Source organism: Sphaeramia orbicularis, chromosome 24 (genome assembly GCF_902148855.1).
Source record: "Sphaeramia orbicularis chromosome 24, fSphaOr1.1, whole genome shotgun sequence".
Classification (NCBI taxonomy): domain Eukaryota; kingdom Metazoa; phylum Chordata; class Actinopteri; order Kurtiformes; family Apogonidae; genus Sphaeramia; species Sphaeramia orbicularis.
In genome coordinates this window covers 47180643-47202025 of record NC_043979.1, presented here as the reverse complement: position 1 = coordinate 47202025, position 21383 = coordinate 47180643, and the positions used below count along the sequence as shown (strand labels likewise).

The 21383-nt window shown below is 39.6% G+C and overlaps 2 protein-coding genes across 2 annotated transcripts in view; both read left to right on the top strand.

The window, feature by feature from the left end:
• LOC115414887 (collagen alpha-1(XII) chain-like) overlaps positions 1-21383 on the top strand; it is a 108660-nt gene that overhangs the window by 76758 nt on the left and 10519 nt on the right. The window contains 9 exon segments of the mRNA XM_030128248.1: positions 471-610; positions 1916-2045; positions 6651-6790; positions 8541-8670; positions 10312-10451; positions 11485-11614; positions 11785-11924; positions 15379-15508; positions 18117-18256. Coding sequence (XP_029984108.1) covers positions 471-610; positions 1916-2045; positions 6651-6790; positions 8541-8670; positions 10312-10451; positions 11485-11614; positions 11785-11924; positions 15379-15508; positions 18117-18256 — 1220 coding nt within the window.
• LOC115415288 (collagen alpha-1(XII) chain-like) lies at positions 2946-4991 on the top strand. Its single transcript, XM_030128807.1, has 4 exons — positions 2946-3141; positions 4063-4202; positions 4395-4525; positions 4855-4991. Exons 1-3 carry the CDS (start codon positions 3120-3122, stop codon positions 4509-4511), a joined length of 279 nt encoding a protein of 92 aa, XP_029984667.1. The 5' UTR covers positions 2946-3119; the 3' UTR covers positions 4512-4525; positions 4855-4991.

Below are 21383 nucleotides of genomic sequence, written 5' to 3'. Positions count from 1 at the left end.
TTGGTCATTGTGCTACTTGTGTTAATTTTTATCCATTTTCTTGACTATTTTGTTGAGTTTTTGTCTCACTTTGTTCATTTTTCACACATTTTACTGCTTTTTCTTTGTCTGTACTCATTTTGATGCATACATTTATACTTTTTTGTTGACTTTTTTCCTTAATTTGTTAACTTTTTTAATCAATCTACTTATTTGTGTTTGTCCATTTTCTTGCCTATTTTGTTCATTTTTTTAATCATATTTGTCTCATTTTGTTCATTTTTCACAAATTTCACTGCTTATTTTTAGTTTTTACTCATTTTGATACGTACATTTTTTCCTTATTTTGTTAACTTTTTTAGCTTTCAACTATCTATGTATGAAGAGATAAACTAGTGATAACAATAGTGACAAAAGCTTGTAAATCTGCAGTGTTAGTGACGCTGCTGCTGAGTTTCCTGCTTTAACGTTTGCGTTTGCGTTCGTCTCAGAGCCTCTGGGCGGAGTCAGGAACCTGCAGGTGTTGAACCCGACCATGACCACCCTGAACGTCCGCTGGGAGCCCGCCGAGGGCCGAGTGAGAGAGTACAAAGTCATATACGCTCCTGCCGCCGGAGGACCCGAGAACATGGTAGGCCCGGTAGGATGAACCAACGGCAGCTTCCTGTCGGATGCATGAAGAGAGAAAGTTCCAAACTCACCTGTGTCGTTTTTCTGACTTCAGAAGTGTCAAACTGAGTCGCCTCTTCAGGAAACTTGGGAAATGCTGTTACTTCAGTCACTGTTGTTGTTCCTGCAGTCGTTTAAAAGACTCCCTGTGGTTTTTCAGATGTCCTGTGTGTCCCGTTCAGCTTAGATTTAGTCAGATTTAATCCATAACAGTAAGAATAATTAAGAATAATAGGCTTTATTTGTGTAGAAGATATAAAAATACAGTCATAAATTTGAGATCCAATAAAAGATAAGCATAAAAAATAAACAAATAAATAAAAATAAGAGGATAAAAACTCAAAGTAGATCTATTACAAGGAGGTTTTCTTGTAATGGAATGTTTCAAGAGACCAGCTGAGATTTTACAAACTATAAAATCCTAAATCGATCGATTTGAAGCGATCGATTTAAAAGCCGTTTCTAACTGATGTGGTGCGAAATCGTGGTGAAATGAAGGAAAATGGGAAAAAAAATTAAATCACACAAATGCGAAGTTCTACGCATGACAATTTTCCAAACCGGATCCAGTGCGAATCATCCACATCCCAGGTTTGTTAAAAAAGTTGACTTTGAGAAGAGGAAGTGGAGATGTGTAGTTCCACCGACGGGAAGGAACGAAGAGTTTTGTAGAGGAACCAGTCCAGTCCCGGGAACCCCATCCATCCAGGATCCACATCGGTATCAGTCGCTCATCCGGTAGTTTTGATGACCGTGGAACAGTCCGAGGTTTGTTTAATCTGCCTTCTGCTAACCATAGCCCTGTTATTGGCTTTTTTAACATCATGCCTCGGAGATGCTTGACTCCAGGCCGAGTTTCGGTAGAAACTCGAGATCTGCCCGAATATTTTTGTCCGTGTGAATTTTTTCGCACGAAAACCCGGGAAAATGCTTGGTGTGAAACGGCTTTAAGTCTCTGGTTTAAGTTTAGATGAGAGAAATGAAACTCATGTATGACTTTTCAAGGTGTACATGAAATGTCCACTGTAATATTGATCATGAGTAGCTTTGGCTCAGACTTTTCACAGTATTTTATGCAAATCAAACTCCTGTTTCACACTTTCTGCTAATATGAAAATGCAGCTTCAGCCATGAAATCTAACAACACTTCAATTACTCATGGTTAATTTTGTCCTATATACAGTACATAATTTTTGCATATAGCTTTTTTCTGTTTTTATAACTGTTTGGAAGCAGCTAAGCTGAGTTATTTGCCGTTGATTTTCAGGATCTAGTGTCAGGAGGCAACACCAGCACTGTGCTGACAGGCCTGACACCTGACACCGTCTACAACGTTTCACTGGTGCCTGTTTATGAGGAAGGAGATGGAATGACAATGTCTGAAAATGGAAAGACAAGTAAGGCCTAAAGTATTTTAAGATAAAAATGATAATGGAGTCAGTTGTGTATGTGTAATGAGACCTAAAGCAGGGAGATCAGCCGTTAGAAGTTAAAATACAACCATACCGTACCGACTTTACTGGCAAAAACTGGCTAACATCTGACATTATCAATGTTGGAGTCATAAGGAGACCTAAAGCAGGGAGATCAGCAGTTAGATCAGTGTTTTTCAACCTTGGGGTTGCCTGGAATTCAAATGGAGTCACCTGAAATTTCTAGTAATTGAAAAAAAATAAAAATAAAAAATGAATAAAACATATGTTTTGATGACTCATTGAATATTTCATTATAATTAAAACAACACACACTTTTCTTATAAAAATCCAGTTCAAATAAAATGCAGGATATAATATCTGAGAGGGCATATCTTTATTGAATTTGTCATTATTGTTTTGTTAGAATAGAAACACCTGAATTCAACGTGTCCACATACTTTTGTCCATTTGTGGATGAGTTGGGCAGTTATGCTGTGAGGCTAACGATATGCAGATGTAACTTAGATTGATTGAAGAACCTCAGATAAGCTTAACTATTTAATGATGAAATGGATTGAACCTTAATGTACTTTTTGTGTCTGTGTCAGCGCCTCTGAGCGGAGTCAGGAACCTGCAGGTGTTGAACCCGACCATGACCACCCTGAACGTCCAGTGGGAGCCCGCCGAGGGTCAGGTGACAGAGTACAGAGTCATATATGTTCCTGCTGTCGGAGGAGACGAAACCATGGTAAGCAGAAGACCAGTTTATGAAAAGGAGAGTTTTATTTCACACTTATGTTGTTGTTTTAGCAAATATTTCACAATATTTCATTGCAATAAGTAGTTAATAGATTAAGGTTAATTAGTCAACTGCTGTTCTGGGTTGTTTTTCTGATTTTATGAAGGTTTGTAAGCGGTTTATGTGTGTGATTTCTTGTTAATTTTCAGGAAACAGTATCAGCACAGACCACCAATACCGTGTTGAAAGGCCTGACCCCCGACACCCTCTACACTGTTTCACTGGTGCCTGTTTATGCTGCAGGAGATGGACAGAAAATGTCTGAAAATGGAAAAACAAGTAAGACTCAAACTAGATTCCCCCCCGATCACCTCCAAAATTTAATCATTTGTTCCTTGTGCCAGTATTAACATTTCCTGAAAATTTCATCCAAATCCATCCATAATTTTTTCAGTTATCTTGCTAACAGACAAACAAACAAACAAACAGACAAACCCCGAAGTAATTAGCAAACGTCTCTTCTTGTCCCGAGGAAAAAACTAGAATTGAAAAAACACTTTCCTTAACTGAAATAAATAAAAACTATAATTATAATAAAGAAAATGATAACTAACTGAAACTGTATTGTGTGTTTACAAAACTAACTAAAACATCTACAAATTATGGATGAAATTCCCTTTGTTTTCGTCGTTGTCAATGTCGGACTGAAATGAAATGGATTTATTTCGCTCAAGTAATTTTCTGTGCTGTCACCATACGACACTTTTTGCTCCGTCACTTGTGTTCACTTGTGGTTTCCAGTCGTCTTCTGGTCCCCACTCTACCTGGAAACATGGAGACTAAAGTTGGGAGAAAGCAGCAGAGTCCTGTCTGGGATTTATTTGAATACGACCACAGAGAAGAAGAGAAAAGAGACCACTGAACTATAACTAAACTAAAACTAAGCATTTAGAAAAAAAAAAAGAAAACTAATAAAAACTAGCAAACCTACTCTAAAAACCAATTAAAATGAACTGAATTAAAGAAAAAATAAGTCAAAACTAAATAGAACTAAACTATAATGAAAAATCCAAAACTATTAGAACCTTGGTTAGCATTAAGGCTAATTAGCATGAAAGGAGCCGTCTGAGCTATTAAATAAGTTACTCTGAAACGGGTTTTCAGGAGTTTTTGTCATTGCCGGTCCCATATGAAGAATTTATTTTAATCGACAAATCTTCAAAGCGCACATTAATGTAGTTTTTTTTGTGTCTGTGTCAGTGCCTCTGGGCGGAGGCAAAAACCTGCAGGTGTTGAACCCGACCATGACCACCCTGGACGTCCAATGGGAGCCCGCCGAGGGTCAGGTGACAGAGTACAGAGTCATATATGTTCCTGCTGCCGGAGGAGAGGAGAAAATGGTAAACAGAATACTTTTAATAATAATAAACCTTCATTTCAGGTTTTTCTGATGATATGAAAATGTAGCTGTGATTTCTGTGTTTATATTTGGGGTCAGTGAAAGTTAATTTTGCCGCTGAAAGTCTTTAATAGTTGATATTCTGAAGGTTCACAAGCAGTTGATTTGTGGTTTTTTGCTTTTAATGTTTCAGGAAAAAGCTCCATCAGGCACCACCAGCACCGTGTTGAAAGGCCTGACCCCCGACACCCTCTACACAGTTTCACTGGTGCCTGTTTACGCCGCAGGGAGACGGACAGAAAATGTCTGAAAACGGAAAGACAAGTAAGACTGAAATGAGCTCTAAATGATTTTGTTCCAGTTAACGATAATTACAAAAATTATGATGCAGCATGAAAATAGAAGCAGGGTTGGAAGCAGATCGCAAAGTACCTTAACGAGGAAATAGTGAGATTAATGGAGCTAAGCAGATTAATGGAGCTAAGCGGTCTAAAGATGGTCGACTGACTGCATGTCCTGCCTAAACTAACACTAAACTCACATTTCAGTGAAGTTACAAGTCAAATATTTAAACGACAGCAAATCAGTTTGACGATGTAATGATGAGTAATTATTAAAAAAACTGATGTTGTGTAATGACTGTGTTCCATTAGAGCCCCTTGGTGGAGTGAAGAACCTGCAGGTGCTGAACCCCACCATGACCACCCTGACCGTCCGCTGGGAGCCCGCCGAGGGTCAAGTTAACGAGTATAAAGTCATTTATGCTCCTGCTGCCGGAGGAGACGAGAGTATGGTAGGTAAAACACACTGTGGGCTGAAAATACAACTGCTGTTTTACATTTATCTGTATGCTGACGTCCTTTAGTGGAGTTATTTGGGTGGTAACTGAGCGGTAAGCGCTGCTCAGGATACTCAGAGTTCAGTGTCGGCTGTTCGTCTTTCAGACAGGGGAAGCTCATTGTCGGCTTACATTAAAAAAAAATTGTCAAGTTATTTAAACATAAATTCATCCTCCGTTCCTTTTTAAGAAAATGCTCAGTGACCTTATTGTACCAAGTCAACAAGAAAGCATTGAAATTATGTTAAATTGAAACAAGTTAGTCCAGTGGTTGTGTTTTCTTTCAGGTCAGTAAATGAACAGTTCATTTGGTTTCTGTGATTCCACAGCAGAATGTGTGACGGTATTAAACTGAACTGTGTCAGTGAAGGAGCAGATCTGAAAACAGCTGTCAATCAAATGGGATTCAGCCTTTGGACCCATCCTCCAATCAGCACGTGGAAGCTCAGCGTCCGGCCCGGCCAAGCTCCGCCCACAGCTCCATTCACCCCCAGAGATGCTGAGCGTCCAGGGGCGGGACAACATGGTGTCATTTATCCAATGATGGTCCAGTTTAGAGTCAGTTTAAAGCAGTTCCACTCAGTCCCATTGAAGTGCATGGACGCTGAGCGTCTACAGACAAATGCACTGAGCAGAGATGGAGGAGAAGTGAACAACATCCAGTCCACTGATCTGGGATCAAACTGATTCTGAACCAACTGGTCTGAGAGATGAACGTGTTCCAACACATTTGGAGTCAATGAAATGAAAACAACTGAACAGATTTGAACATTTAATTGGAGTCATTTTAGGGGCAGATGAGCTTCCACTGCAGTCTGACAGAAAACACCTCTGTCAGAGTAATTTTTGTGTTCTTTAAAGCTTTGTAAACGGCAGCTTTGTGTTCTTTGTTGTTGGTTCACAGGAAAAAGTACCAGCTGACAACACCAGCACTGTGCTGAGAGGCCTGACACCTGACACCCTCTACACTGTTTCACTGGTGCCTGTTTATAATGAAGGAGATGGGAAGACCATGTCTGAAAACGGAAAGACAAGTAAGACACAAATTATTCAGTACTTTATTTGAGCAGGTAAAATCAGTTAAGAACAGCTTCTCATTTACAATGACGACCTGTCAAGAGGAGAGGCCCCGACAGACAAAAACAAAGACAAAACCAAAGAAAACAAAAGAAAGCTGGATGAAAGGAAACAGTACAGATGAATTCACCACTCACAACCAATGGTGAAGAGACGATGAAGTTAAAAACAATTTAAAGTAGAAAAGCACTTGGAGAGCACAGACCCCCCCCCCCCCCCCAGCTGATCACCACCAAAATTTCATCGTTCATCGTTTGTTCCTTGTGTCAGTATCAACATTTCCTGAAAATTACATCAAAATCCATTCGTAACTTTTTGAGTTATCTTGCTAACAAACAAACAAACAAACCCCGATGAAAACACAACCTCCTTGGCGGAGGTAAAAACAAAAACCTAATTCTACAAGTCTTCTATGTTTCTAAATGCTAAACCTAAAGCAGGGAGAGCAGCATCACTGACAACATGGATCTACAGTTAATACACACTAGTGAGTTCCCAAACCGAACCTTAACGCTGATGTTTGTCTCCTGTCAGAACCTCGGGTCGGGGTGAAGAACCTGCAGGTGTTGAACCCCACCATGACCACCCTGAACGTGCGCTGGGAGCCCGCCGAGGGCCGAGTGAGGGAGTACAAAGTCATATATGCTCCTGCTGCCGGAGGAGCCCAGAGCATGGTAGGCCTGGTAGGACGAAGCCAAACGGCAGCTTCCTGTTGGATGTTTGAAGAGTTAGAGCCAAAGTTAACACTGTCAGCTGTCTGTCTGTAATATTAGAGTATGAGGTAAGAGGTTGGAGGCGGGGCTACGTAGAGGCTCGGAGACGACGTCTTCATCAGGAAACACTGGATGTAAAAACTGTGCAATGAAACCTATCCGATGCATTTGTTCAGTCGGCAGCCGCTGTTGTTTTTGGTGTAATAATTAAAACCTTTGTGTTTGTGTTTTTGTGTCGTCCTGTTCTGTGTTTGTTGTTGTTGTGTTAATTCCATTACATCGAATCTACATTAATCATCAAAACACATAATGATTAATGTAGATATTCAGCACCATAAATATAGTTTTAAGGTGCTTTACATGTTTAAAACAGAGAAAATAAAGACTCAAACTCCAATAAAACAACATAAATAACATCAAAAATTATATATCTAACAGACATATATCATGGCTGTACGTTAACTTTCTACTTTTTTTACGACTACCTTGCATTAAAATAATCTAATCAGGAGTGTCTCAACTCTTCCAAAACACCCATGGCTTTATTTTCTCAGTGGTGATTTGTCTGTGACAGTGAAATATTCTGAAGGCATTTGGTCGACAGCGGGCAATAAAACAAGTCATTAATGTTTATCTTAAGGTACAGGTAGAAATACAGCTTTTTAAAAGAGTTTTTACTCAAGTTATTATATAAGAGTGAAGTTTTTTCCTTTTCATTCACCCGTGAAAATAACTTAAATGTCTTTAAACACATATTCGTGCATATGTTTTCAGAGCAACACATTCTTTACCTCGACACACATGCAGCTCAAACCCATCTACAGTCGTGGAAATAATTCTTAGACCATCCAAAGTCCTCAAAAACAGTGGTTCTGCAATCCAGTCCTAACTTCTGTGTGTATCATGTGACGAAAACAGACAGAAAAGAAAACACGGAATGTCTAAAAGCACTGTTTTTGTCAGTACAATGACATAGATACTGATGGAAGAACTGAAGTGATTTTGGTTTTTATCCAGAAAACATGTTAAATGGGTAGATATCAGGTTCTGAAATTAAACTACTATGAGACATTTTTGTTGGTATCATTATATATGTACAAACAAATGGACCTTTAGTTGGACCAGGCATTAAAATGAACACGAAACTGAAGAAAACAAGGAGTGGGCGAAGAATTTTTGAATTTTTTTCCGCGACTGTAAATACAACTCTGCATCATACTGATGTTAATGTACTGTACAGCCATGCATATGTCTATATTTAATACTTAAAGGTCTTAAAGGGTGGCTTGTGTACTTGTACTACATAAATATCTACAAAAATCCAAACTTTCACTCCAGAGTTCTTCAGTGCCTTCGTTGTCCTTCTCTACCAGTGCAATAGTGTGTAATTCTAATTATAGGAAGATAAGCTAATGTAAATAATGACTGGCTTTTAATAGAAAATATACCCCAATGCAAGTTAACACAAGCTAAACCTATAAATAAAACAAAACAATTTAAATTAAAATCAAATAAAACTACTTTTCTATCTATATTTAGGTTGTAAAGTTTATCAGCATTTCCCAATATTTACATCAATATTATTTAAATAATCTCACGATAAATGAGTGTGAATTGTGTGACTCAGTCTTCTTACAGTGTGTGAAACTTGCTTTCTTTCGTCCTGAAGGTTTATAAGTACCTAATGTCAGTTATTATTGTTAATTTTCAGGAAAAAGTATCAGCAGGAACCACCAATACCGTTTTGAGAGGCCTGACCCCCGACACCCTTTACACTGTTTCACTGGTTCCTGTTTACACTGAAGGAGACGGAAAGACCATGTCTGAAAACGGAAAGACAAGTAAGACGCAAATGATCCTTAAATGATTTTCCTCCACGTTAAAAAGTCTTCTATGTGTTTAAATAGACGAGCTAAAGCAGGGAGAGCAGCATCAGTGACAACAACACGACATGAATTTAAAAGAACATTACCTACAGTGTGTTAGAAGTAAAAATGTATTTGTGTAAGACAACAAACCCCCTTTTTTCCTTTGGTCCAAGCCTGCTTTATGTTAACGATGATCTAGATTAATATTCTCTGTGTGTATAAATCAAAAACCCGAGGCAGGGAGAGCAGTGACAACAACATGACATTGAGACCTAAATTAACAATAGATACATTTGTTGTATATTAAAGATAAATATAGAAGTTTGAATTTGTTCTGCACCAATGTCACAAATAATGGAATGGAAAACCTAAAGCAGGGAGAGCAGCATCAGTGACAACAGTATAACATGAATTCACAATACATTAATTTGCAGTTTGTTAAAAGTAAAAATGTGTATGTGTAAAAAAAACAAAACAAAGTGTTATTTGCACAAATGCTCTTTTTTTCCTTTGTTACAAACCATCCTGCTTTCGATTATTTACTGTTTGACTCTTATATATCACAAAATATCTGTTGTTCTGTATGTTTCTTAACCAGGAATACACAGGTATGTTTTCTGTCGTCTATATTTCCAATGAAAAATCAAATATTAAACTTGTTAAAGGACGATGACTAAAACAAAATACACAGATCTGCTGAATATAAAAGACTATACTGGGATGCTAGTATTAATGTAAAATAATAAATATTATTAAAACAGTAGATGTTCCACTTGTATGTTTTACATTTATTCATCAAATATTCAAAATTATGAAATATATTTAACTTAACATGCAGTTGTATGTAGGGATGTCCTGAACCGATCTGCAGATCAGTATTGGCTGCTGAGCTGGCATTTTTTGTGGAGTGGGCCAATCAAGACCTAGTTCGGGGGGGGGGGGGGTGTAAACACATATCCTGCTCCCTCAAATTAAAGTTTCCGAAAATAGGGAAAAGGAAAATTAGCTGCACAACAACGGGAGGCTTAGAGAAATTAGTAAAGCATCTATAAGTTTCAGTGTCACTTTAATGCAGTAGTGATGCATGAGTTTTTCTACTCACCGGGCTTTTGTGGAATTATTTGATCTGACCCAACCTGACCTGTGAGTAAACCGCTGATCTGCACTAACGTACGTTGCAGAACACACCCCCATATTATACCTGGATGGACCTGTCCATAGGCGTGCTACAGCAGTGGTAAACATATGGCCTGCAGACCAGAACCAGCCCACCAAAGGGTCTAATTTGTCCCACAGTCTGAATTTGGAAAGTGCAAAAATGATACTAAAGTTCTTCAGAGTCAAACGTGTCATAGTTGTTTTAGTTCAGGTTCCACGTTCAGACCAACTGGGATCTACAGTAAAATAATAGAATAATAACCCATAAATAATGACTCCAAATTTAAATCAAAATTTCATTGTAAAGAGTCGGTATCGGATTGGTATCAGCAAAACTAATCCTAAAAAAAATTGGTTCGGAAGGAAAAAAATCCAGGTCAGGACATCACTAATTGTTTGGTTGTTATATTATGATTTGTTAAATGAGTGTGTGATGAATGTGTAATTGCTGCTCAGGGCCTCTGGGCGGAGTCAAGAACCTGAGGGTGACCGACCCCACCATGACCTCTCTGAATGTGAACTGGGACGCAGCAGACGGCGCCGTCCGACTCTACAAAGTCTTCTACGTCCCAGCAGCTGGAGGCCGAGAGGAGATGGTGATGACGACTTCTACAATACGTTTTACTATTTAGACTTTTTTTTTTTTTTTCACTTAAGTTTTTATTGAAATTTTACAAACATATAGTCACCAAAAACAACAAACAAAAAAACAAACAACTCTTGCTCGGGTAGCAGCACTGCATTCACATTATTCATTCCTTCCACCATTCCAGGTTCTATAATCAGTCCATTTATTCCTTTTTTTGTTCCTTTGTGCTTCTTGTAGTCGTAGTTTATGAGTTATTTTTTTCCATTGTATACGTTCCCTCATTACAATTTACACTGTAAGACATTTCAATCAGCTGGTTTTATTTTTCACCGTTTCTTTCAGTTTTTTTCCATTTCAGACACTAAGTTAATGATATTTCTACTGTCATTTCAGTCCATTTAGCATCAGTTTAAGATAACTCTAATTTTTACGCTTAAGCCAAAACTGTTTTTTTACACTTAAAAACACCAAATCTTAACTCAACATTATTGGTTTCATAGTCTTTTTTTATCATTCTTTTTTTTTTTTTTAATTGCTTTTTATAATTATTTATTTATTGCTTTTTATAATTATTTGTTCATTGCTTTTAATAATTATTTATTTATTGCTTTTTATAATTTTCTACTGACATGTACATCTTAGGCACATACATATATTCACAGATATGTACATTCATTTATATTTACATATGTACTGTAGATTAATTTTCTCAAATCTGTATGTCTAATATATCCTTTTCTCAACAGTTAGTGGAAGGAACAGTTATTATTATTTTATTTTATTATTATTTTTATCATTATCAAGAGGTTATTCATGTGTTCAACAAATAAATAGAGTGTCTGACACAAAAACTTGGTCAACAATTTTATGTAAATCATTTTCTGGAGGCAAATGTCTCTGGGGTCAGATTGACTCCAGGGGTAAAATGTGTGACAGATACTAGAGGATACTAATAGGAGGGTTCAGAACAGTTCAGTCAGTCTGTGTCCATGTTTGTAGAATGGATTCAACACTAAACGAGTTCACGTTCACATCAACAGGAGCAGGTTCCCGCCGGCACCACCTCCATCGTCCTCAGGAACTTGTCTCCGGACACTCCGTACACGGTGTCGGTGTTACCGGTGTACCCCGCCAGAGAGGGAAAACGCCAGTCAGAGAACGGAAAGACGTGTAAGTCACGAAATATGATCGTAACGTGGTTTTATATGAATGAAGCTTCTGCGGTCGATGCTAATCCGTTGTTTTGTGTTACGTTGAAATGGTTCCGACTTGAAACAAACGGACCAGGGTCTAACAGGTCTAATGTTAGGGTTTTGTTGAACATATTTCCCCCCTCTCAGTGCCTTTGGGTGGAGTAGGCAACATGAAGGTCACCAACCCGACCATCACCACGCTCACCGTATCCTGGAGTCCAGCCGACGGCAACGTTCAGGGCTACAAGGTCATCTACGTCCCAGCTGATGGAGGCATGGAGATAGTGGTAAGAGCCATAACACACCAATTTACACAAACAGGAAACAAGACCATGACCTTTGACCTTGAGTGGCCTTGAAGGGTCAAACTCAAGGTCAAAGGTCGACATTTCAACAATCTTCTTCTCTGAAGGCATATTTGCTTCATAACTGAGGTTTTATTTTGTCCTCTTCTGAAGAATGTTTTCACAAAGAATGTAACAACAGGTCAAATAATAATGTATAATTACTTCATAACTAACACTTTTCTATTATAGTTTGACATAATACTTTTAATGAATTTTTGAAATATAAAAAATTTGCATTCACTTCTAATGGTCCATATTTTTATAGTTTATAACATATACATGGTCACAGATATCAATATAGTTCTTATTGATCACTGATAGAAGTCATATATGGACTTTCATTTGGGTCCATGACCTTTGACCTTTAGTGACCTTGAAGGGTCAAACTCGATGTCACCAATGTCCACATTTCAAAATTCTTCTCCTAAACTATTGGTTCGGATTCATTTCAGGTTTTTTACGTATCTTTCTTGGGACAATGTCTACAAAGTTTGTTCACAGTTTTGAAAAATTTAGATTTTTGAATGTTTGACAATTTTTTGGAAGTATTAAAAATTTGCATTCACTTCTAATGGTCCATATTTTAATGGTTCATAACATGTAAATAGTTCCAGGTACCAGTCTAGTTCCTATTGATCACTGATAGAAGTCATATATGGACTTTCACTTGGATCCATGACCTTTGACCTTTAGTGACCTTGAAGGGTCAAACTCAATGTTTACATTTCAACAATCTTCTCCTAAACTACTGGTTGGATTCATTTCAAATTGTATATGTGTCTGCTTTGGATCAATGTTTACAACTTTTATTCACAGTTTTGAGAAATTTAGATTTTGACACATTTTTGAGCTTCAGTGAACATCTACATGATCAGAGAATTAAATATTGGAAAATACATGATTTATACTGAAAACATACAAAGAATAACACCATAATAAATGGTGATAAACTGCCATCTTCTCCTAAACTATTGGTTGGGTTCATTTAAAATGTTATATGTATCTTCTTTTTGACAATGTCTGCAAAGCTTGTTTACAGTTTAGAATTTGTTTTAATTTTGACACATTTTTTATACATTACAAAATGTGCTTTTCCTTCTAATGGTCCATATTTTGATGATTTAGAACATGTAAACGGTTCCAGATATCAATCTAGTTCCTATTGATCACTGATAGAAGTCATATATGGACTTTGATTGACACATCCAGTGAAAGTCCCGCCCACTTCTATTAGGAAATTGATCTGCTGCATGAAAACCACAGAACTTTGTAATTGGATCTGTTTGTCTGGTCGGTGTCGATGCTCGTATGAAGGAAGCGTGTTGAAACAGTTCGACCGCCTCCTTCAACGCCATGACAGAACGTTTTAACTCCAGCCTCTTAAAACCCCTTCAGACTTTACAGAAACATCCAAACATATTAACAAAAGCGTCTCTTACCAACTGATGAGTCATGACAAAGCTGTGAGAGCTCAGAGGACACCAAGCGTTCAGAGTGCTCTTCAGGGTTGAACAGTGTGAGCAGATAATCCCAGCGTCCTGACAGAGTGGATCTGCAGCGGCAGAGGAGGAGGCCATGTGTGTGTGGTTTATGTTTCTGGGGTGTAGTTTTGAACACTTAAGTATGTGTAAATCCTCCCGTAAAGAGCCGTGAAATAACAGCTCTGCTGAGTCTCTGTGTTTAGAGACGGTTCGTTTGTCTTCACCGATGACAGAATTTACACCCGGCAATTAGTCCGTCAGAGTAAATGTGAAAGAGGAATTTTCATTTCTGCTGCCAGAGGAGCTCAGATGTTGTTAGAAAACATTAAACAGAGACAGAAACGGGGATATTTTTAATGTTTGGGCAGAAGCAACGTCATAGAGAAAATAGCTTTAATAAAAGGTGTTACTGATGGATTTATGCGATCTAATTATGTGGATGTGAAGTTTGTTTGTCAGAGCATGAAAAATGTTTTAGAAATTTAGAGGTAGAACATTTAAAATCCAAGTCATGGATTTAAAACAAAAAACTATTAATGTTGAGAGAAATGAAGTCAATATCTCTGAGGCATTTTGGAAACAAAGATAACAATGTAAACCAAACAGAAACCAAACAGAATAAGCAACAAAACTGATAAAAATGAACAACACGGACATCAAAATGAACAAAAAAAGCATTGAAATGAACAAAATAAGTATCAAAATGAACAAAAATGAAGAAAAGACCACCATGAGTAAAATACACACAAAATAAAAAAGTAGATGGTTAGTTGTGGTAGAAAATTATTGTTTACAGTCAGAGCAGGAAGTTTTTTTTTTTAATTTAGAAGAAGAACATTTAAAATCATAGACATAGATCAAAAACAAAATTATGTGGATTTCAATTCGGTCCAAACCATCTCTGAGGCATTTTAGAAACAAAGATATCAATTTAACCCAAACTAACCAATGCAATGATATTTATCCCATAATAAATAAATAGATAGATAGATAGATAGATAGATAGATAGATAGATAGATAGATAGATAGATAGATAGATAGATAGATAGATAGATAGATAGATAGATAGATAGATCAGATGAACAAAATAGGCAAGAAAATGGATAAAAATTAACACAAATAAGTAGCACAATGAACAAATTGACTAGAAGCACTCAGAGAGCGCAGACCTCCGCCAAGGCTGATCAGTGACCCCCCCCGTGGGCCCCCCCACGCCAAGGAGGTTCTGTTTTTGCCAGGGTTTGTTTGTCTGTCTGTCTGTTTGTCTGTCCGTTAGTGTGCAACATAACCCAAAAAGTTATGGACAGATTTGGATGAAATTTTCAGGGTTTGTTGGAAATGGGCCCCCCCGTGGGCCCCCCCACCCCCGATCACCACCAAAATTTAATCATTTCTTCCTTATCCCATTTCCAACAAACCCTGAAAATTTCATCCAAATCTGTCCGTAACTTTTGGAGTTATGTTGCACACTAACGGACAGACAAACAGACAGACAAACAAACAAACCCTGGCAAAAACATGACCTCCTTGGCGGAGGTAATAATATTAATATTTTGTTGCTATAGATAGAGATACATAATGGGAAAAAAAAAATGTTGGATTGATTAAAAAAGTTAACAAAATAAGGAAAAAAGTTGACAAAAAAGTACAAATGTACACGTCAAAATGAGTAAAAACAAAAAATAAGCTTAAAAATTTGTGAAAAATGAACAAAATGAGACAAAGACTGAACAAAATAGGCCAGAAAATGGATAAAAAATTAACACAAATAAGTAGCAGAATGAACAAAAGGATAATAACATTTTGTTGCTACAGATAGATAAATATTGGGAAAATCTCATATTTTTTTGTTTCCTTTGGCTTTGCCTTTCCTATCTGAGGTTAAATAACAGTGAATGTGTTTGTTTTGCAGGAACAAGTGTCAGAAAGCACCACCAAAACCATCCTGGACAAACTCCTCCCCGACACCCGCTACAGCATCACCGTGGTCCCGGTTTACGCCGAAGGAGACGGACCGAGCCTGTCCGACACCGGAAAGACCCGTGAGTAAAAAAAGACACAAGACAGAAATCTGCAGGTATTTAACACCAGTGAAACACATACAGGTGTGTTTAACCCTGACAGACCCTGAACCATCTGCTGATCTAAACTGTTTAACACCTGCTGACCCACTAAAACTATCAATACATGGAAATAACTGGTGTAAAACACAGTGCTTCATCTGTTCATGGACATCAGATATGACCATATTTGGACGTTCAGAGGCTCTGTAGTTACCATGGAAACACCGTCATCTTCTCCAACATTGATTCACCAGTAAAACCCATAGAGTTGGATCAGTGACAGTGGAGAAAATGAACAAAGATGAATAAAAAAAAACCTATAAAATAAATAATGTGGAAAAACTAAGTGAAAAAGATGAAATAAGTAACAAAATTAACAATAAATCGACAAAATAATGAGTAAGATGAACAAATATAGCCACAAACATGCCTCCTTTCATGCTAATTAGCCTTAATGCTAATCTAGGTTATAATAGTTTTGGATTTGTCATTATAGTTTAGTTTTATGTAGTTTTCACTTATTTTTCTCTAATTCAGTTTTAATTAGTTTCTAGAGCAGGTTTGCTAGTTTTTATTAGTTTTTGTTTCTTTTCTAGATGCTTAGTTTTAGTTTAGTCGTCTCTTTTCTCTTCTTCTCTGTCGTCGTATTCACATAAACCCCAGACAGGACTCTGCTGCTTTCTCCCAGTTTTGGTCTCCATGTTTCCATGAAAATGTTTTTTCAATTCTAGTTTTTGTCATTTCGTTAGTTTTCGTTAACGATAATAACCTTGGTTTCAAGTTTATTTGTCATGTGTGTTCAGGGTACAAGTACCATGGCAACGAAACACAGTGTGCCCTGGCTCTCTCTCTCTTTGCCCAATATCAAAAAATAAATAAACAAATAATAACAACAATAAAAAATGCTTAAACATAAATCGCACTAGCCCTCCTATTGTAATGTAAAAACACTAGATACATAAATCCACAGTGGTGCAGTCATCAGTAGAAGCAGCTGTTGGGTTGGCGTCCGTCCATCCATCTGCCTAACCCCTCCCCCTGGACGGCGCTGACGCTAACCTCAGACTAGACAGCAGCTGTGTGGAGCTCCTGTCCAGCCGCTGAAGCCTCTTCCTCTTCCTCTTCCTCTTCCTCTTCCTCTTCCTCTCCCTCTTCCTCTCCCTCTCCCTCTCCCTCTTCCTCTCCCTCTTCCTCTTCCTCTCCCTCTCCCTCTTCCTCTTCCTCTTCCTCTTCCTCTCCCTCTCCCTCTCCCTCTTCCTCTTCCTCTTCCTCTTCCTCTCCCTCTTCCTCTCCCTCTCCCTCTTCCTCTCCCTCTCCCTCTTCCTCTCCCTCTCCTTCTTCCTCTCCCTCTTCCTCTTCCTCTCCCTCTCCCTCTCCCTCTTCCTCTTCCTCTTCCTCTCCCTCTCCCTCTCCCTCTTCCTCTTCCTCTCCCTCTTCCTCTCCCTCTCCTTCTTCCTCTTCCTCTCCCTCTCCCTCTTCCTCTTCCTCTCCCTCTCCCTCTTCCTCTTCCTCTCCCTCTTCCTCTTCTTCTTCCTCTTCCTCTCCCTCTCCCTCTCCCTCTTCCTCTTCCTCTTCCTTTCCTCTTCCTCTCCCTCTTCCTCTCCCTCTTCCTCTTCCTCTCCCTCTCCCTCTTCCTCTTCCTCTCCCTCTCCCTCTCCCTCTTCCTCTCCCTCTTCCTCTCCCTCTCCTCCTCTCCCTCTCCCTCTCCCTCTCCCTCTCCCTCTCCCTCTCCCTCTTCCTCTTCCTCTTCCTCTTCCTCTCCCTCTTCCTCTTCCTCCCCCTCTCCCTCTCCCTCTGCCTCTTCCTCTGCCTCTCCCTCTCCCTCTCCCTCTCCCTCTTCCTCTCCCTCTCCCTCTCCCTCTCCCTCTTCCTCTTCCTCTCCCTCTCCCTCTGCCTCTTCCTCTCCCTCTCCTTCTTCCTCTCCCTCTTCCTCTCCCTCTCCCTCTCCCTCTGCCTCTTCCTCTCCCTCTCCTTCTTCCTCTCCCTCTCCCTCTTCCTCTCCCTCTCCCTCTGCCTCTTCCTCTCCCTCTCCTTCTTCCTCTTCCTCTCCCTCTGCCTCTCCCTCTCCTTCTTCCTCTTCCTCTTCCTCTTCCTCTTCCTCTTCCTCTCCCTCTGCCTCTCCCTCTCCCTCTTCCTCTTCCTCTTCCTCTTCCTCTCCCTCTCCTTCTTCCTCTTCCTCTCCCTCTCCCTCTTCCTCTCCCTCTCCTTCTTCCTCTTCCTCTCCCTCTCCTTCTTCCTCTTCCTCTTCCTCTCCCTCTCCCTCTTCCTCTTCCTCTCCCTCTTCCTCTCCCTCTCCTTCTTCCTCTTCCTCTTCCTCTTCCTCTCCCTCTCCCTCTTCCTCTTCCTCTCCCTCTCCCTCTCCCTCTCCCTCTCCCTCTCCCTCTCCCTCTCCCTCTCCCCTCTCCCTCTCCCTCTCCCTCTCCTTCTTCCTCTCCCTCTCCTTCTTCCTCTTCCTCTCCCTCTCCTTCTTCCTCTTCCTCTTCCTCTCCCTCTCCCTCTTCCTCTCCCTCTCCCTCTCCCTCTCCTTCTTCCTCTTCCTCTCCTTCTTCCTCTTCCTCCTCCTCTTCCTCCTCCTGTGTGTGCTCAGGTCCGCTGGGCTTCGTCAGGAACCTGCAGGTCACCGACCCCACCACCAGTACACTCAACGTCCGCTGGGAGCCCGCCGAAGGCAGCGTCCGAGAGTACATCGTCATCTGGGTACCGACGGCAGGAGGAGAACAGGACGTGGTGAGTCTGACCCCCCAGACCAGTCTGGAAGGTCCAGGTCCAGTTTAGTTCTGGAGCACATTTACAGCAACGCAACAGTGTCCAAAGAGTTGTACAAGAATAAACCTACAAAATATAATATAACTAATAAAATATGTTGATAGAAAAAATCCAGTCTACTAAAACTGATCAAACAGATACAGTCATATAGAACAGTTTATACAGACCACAGAAGAAAAGACAAACACTGTCACTACCAGAAGAAAGACAGAACATATCCTCCACTTCTTCAACTTCTTCTTCTTCTACTTCTTTTTCTTCTCCTACTTCTTCTTCTTTTTCTTTTTCTACTTCTTCTTCTTCTTCTACTTTTTCATCTTCTTCTTCTTCATACAGATTTCTTATAAATAAATCCTTAATATCACATCATTATCATGGCTGAACTCATGTCTGATCTCTCGTTTCTTTCCATCTTCATCACAGTAATCTGAATACATCTACAAACAAACTCAGATCATCAGAGTAATCTGAATACATCTGCAGACAAACTCAGATCATCACAGTAATCTGAATACATCTACAGACAAACTCAGATCATCACAGTAATCTGAATACATCTACAGACAAACTCAGATCATCACAGTAATCTGAATACATCTACAGACAAACTCAGATCATCACAGTAATCTGAATACATCTACAGACAAACTCAGATCATCACAGTAATCTGAATACATCTACAAACAAACTCAGATCATCACAGTAATCTGAATACATCTACAGACAAACTCAGATCATCACAGTAATCTGAATACATCTACAGACAAACTCAGATCATCACAGTAATCTGAATACATCTACAGACAAACTCAGATCATCACAGTAATCTGAATACATCTACAGACAAACTCAGATCATCACAGTAATCTGAATACATTTACAGACAAACTCAGATCATCACAGTAATCTGAATACATTTACAGACAAACTCAGATCATCACAGTAATCTGAATACATCTACAGACAAACTCAGATCATCACAGTAATCTGAATACATCTACAGACAAACTCAGATCATCACAGTAATCTGAATACATCTACAAACAAACTCAGATCATCACAGTAATCTGAATACATCTACAGACAAACTCAGATCATCACAGTAATCTGAATACATCTACAGACAAACTCAGATCATCACAGTAATCTGAATACATCTACAGACAAACTCAGATGGATGTTTTTAGGGGAAACCTTCCATCTCTGAATCCTTATTTTCATCTCTAATAGGCTGATGTGAGTGTGACTGTGGCTGGTGGAGTAGAGTGCAGTTCTGCTGGTGTCAGATGGATCCTAAACACCACCTGGTTCTGATAGAACACACACATGAACGCAGGCCTGAGGCTGGAACACCACCTTTGAACAGGACTTATCTGTTCATGACTTGTGATTCATCTGTCTACGCTTTAATCGTTCTTCTGGCTTCAGGTTCAACTCTGGACTCATGCCGGTGGTGTCGGACCACCACACTTGTGTCCAAACCACTTTGATGCAACAGCTTTTTGAGAAAAAAAACAAAACAAAAAAAACAAAACAAAAGGCAAAATCCAGTTATGATAAGAAGAAAAAGTGTTTTTTTTCTTCCATTTACTGGAAACCATTAGACAGCTGTGGGACAGACAGCTGGACTCACTTTCACACCACTGTGCCTCTTTCTGTAGAGCTCAGACTGGATCTACTGGGGCGCTTTCATTACCCCCAGCATGATGTCACTGGGTTCCAACAGCATCCTGAAAGAGGAGGAGTCCATGTGGAAGCCAATGGAAATTCTCTCAGTTTTACTGGCAGGTTGAAGGCTTTACTGTTAGATTAAACTGGTGTTTTCTGCTGCCAGTGCAGCCGAGCTCACATCCAGAGGGTTCAGGAGGGATTAGAACCAGCAACTGTTCCACTGAGCTGTACACCTGAAACACCTACACCTGAAACTGTTACACCTGAAACACTTACACCTGAAACACCTACACCTGAAACTGTTACACCTGAAACACTTACACCTGAAACACCTACACCTGAAACACCTACACCTGAAACTGTTACACCTGAAACACTTACACCTGAAACACCTACACCTGAAACACCTACACCTGAAACACTTACACCTGAAACACCTACACCTGAAACTGTTACACCTGAAACACTTACACCTGAAACACCTACACCTGAAACACCTACACCTGAAACACCTACACCTGAAACTGTTACACCTGAAACACTTACACCTGAAACACCTACACCTGAAACACCTACACCTGAAACACTTACACCTGAAACACCTACACCTGAAACTGTTACACCTGAAACACTTACACCTGAAACACCTACACCTGAAACACCTACACCTGAAACTGTTACACCTGAAACACTTACACCTGAAACACCTACACCTGAAACTGTTACACCTGAAACACCTACACCTGAAACACCTACACCTGAAACTGTTACACCTGAAACACCTACACCTGAAACACTTACACCTGAAACACCTACACCTGAAACACCTACACCTGAAACACTTACACCTGAAACACCTACACCTGAAACACTTACACCTGAAACACCTACACCTGAAACTGTTACACCTGAAACACCTACACCTGAAACTGTTACACCTGAAACACTTACACCTGAAACACCTACACCTGAAACTGTTACACCTGAAACAGTTACACCTGAAACTGTTACACCTGAAACACCTACACCTGAAACACCTACACCTGAAACTGTTACACCTGAAACACCTACACCTGAAACTGTTACACCTGAAACACCTACACCTGAAACACTTACACCTGAAACACCTACACCTGAAACACTTACACCTGAAACACCTACACCTGAAACTGTTACACCTGAAACACCTACACCTGAAACACTTACACCTGAAACACCTACACCTGAAACACCTACACCTGAAATTGTTACACCTGAAACACCTACACCTGAAACTGTTACACCTGAAACACTTACACCTGATACACCTACACCTGAAACACCTACACCTGAAACACTTACACCTGAAACACCTACACCTGAAACTGTTACACCTGAAACACCTACACCTGAAACTGTTACACCTGAAACACTTACA

Excerpts from the sequence above, each read along its gene's own strand:
- LOC115415288 (XM_030128807.1), top strand. The coding sequence starts at position 3,120 with ATGTCTGAAAATGGAAAAACAA. Across the intron at positions 3,142-4,062 it reads GTCTGAAAATGGAAAAACAA|TGCCTCTGGGCGGAGGCAAA; the intron begins GTAAGACTCAAA and ends TGTCTGTGTCAG. Across the intron at positions 4,203-4,394 it reads CCGGAGGAGAGGAGAAAATG|GAAAAAGCTCCATCAGGCAC; the intron begins GTAAACAGAATA and ends TTAATGTTTCAG.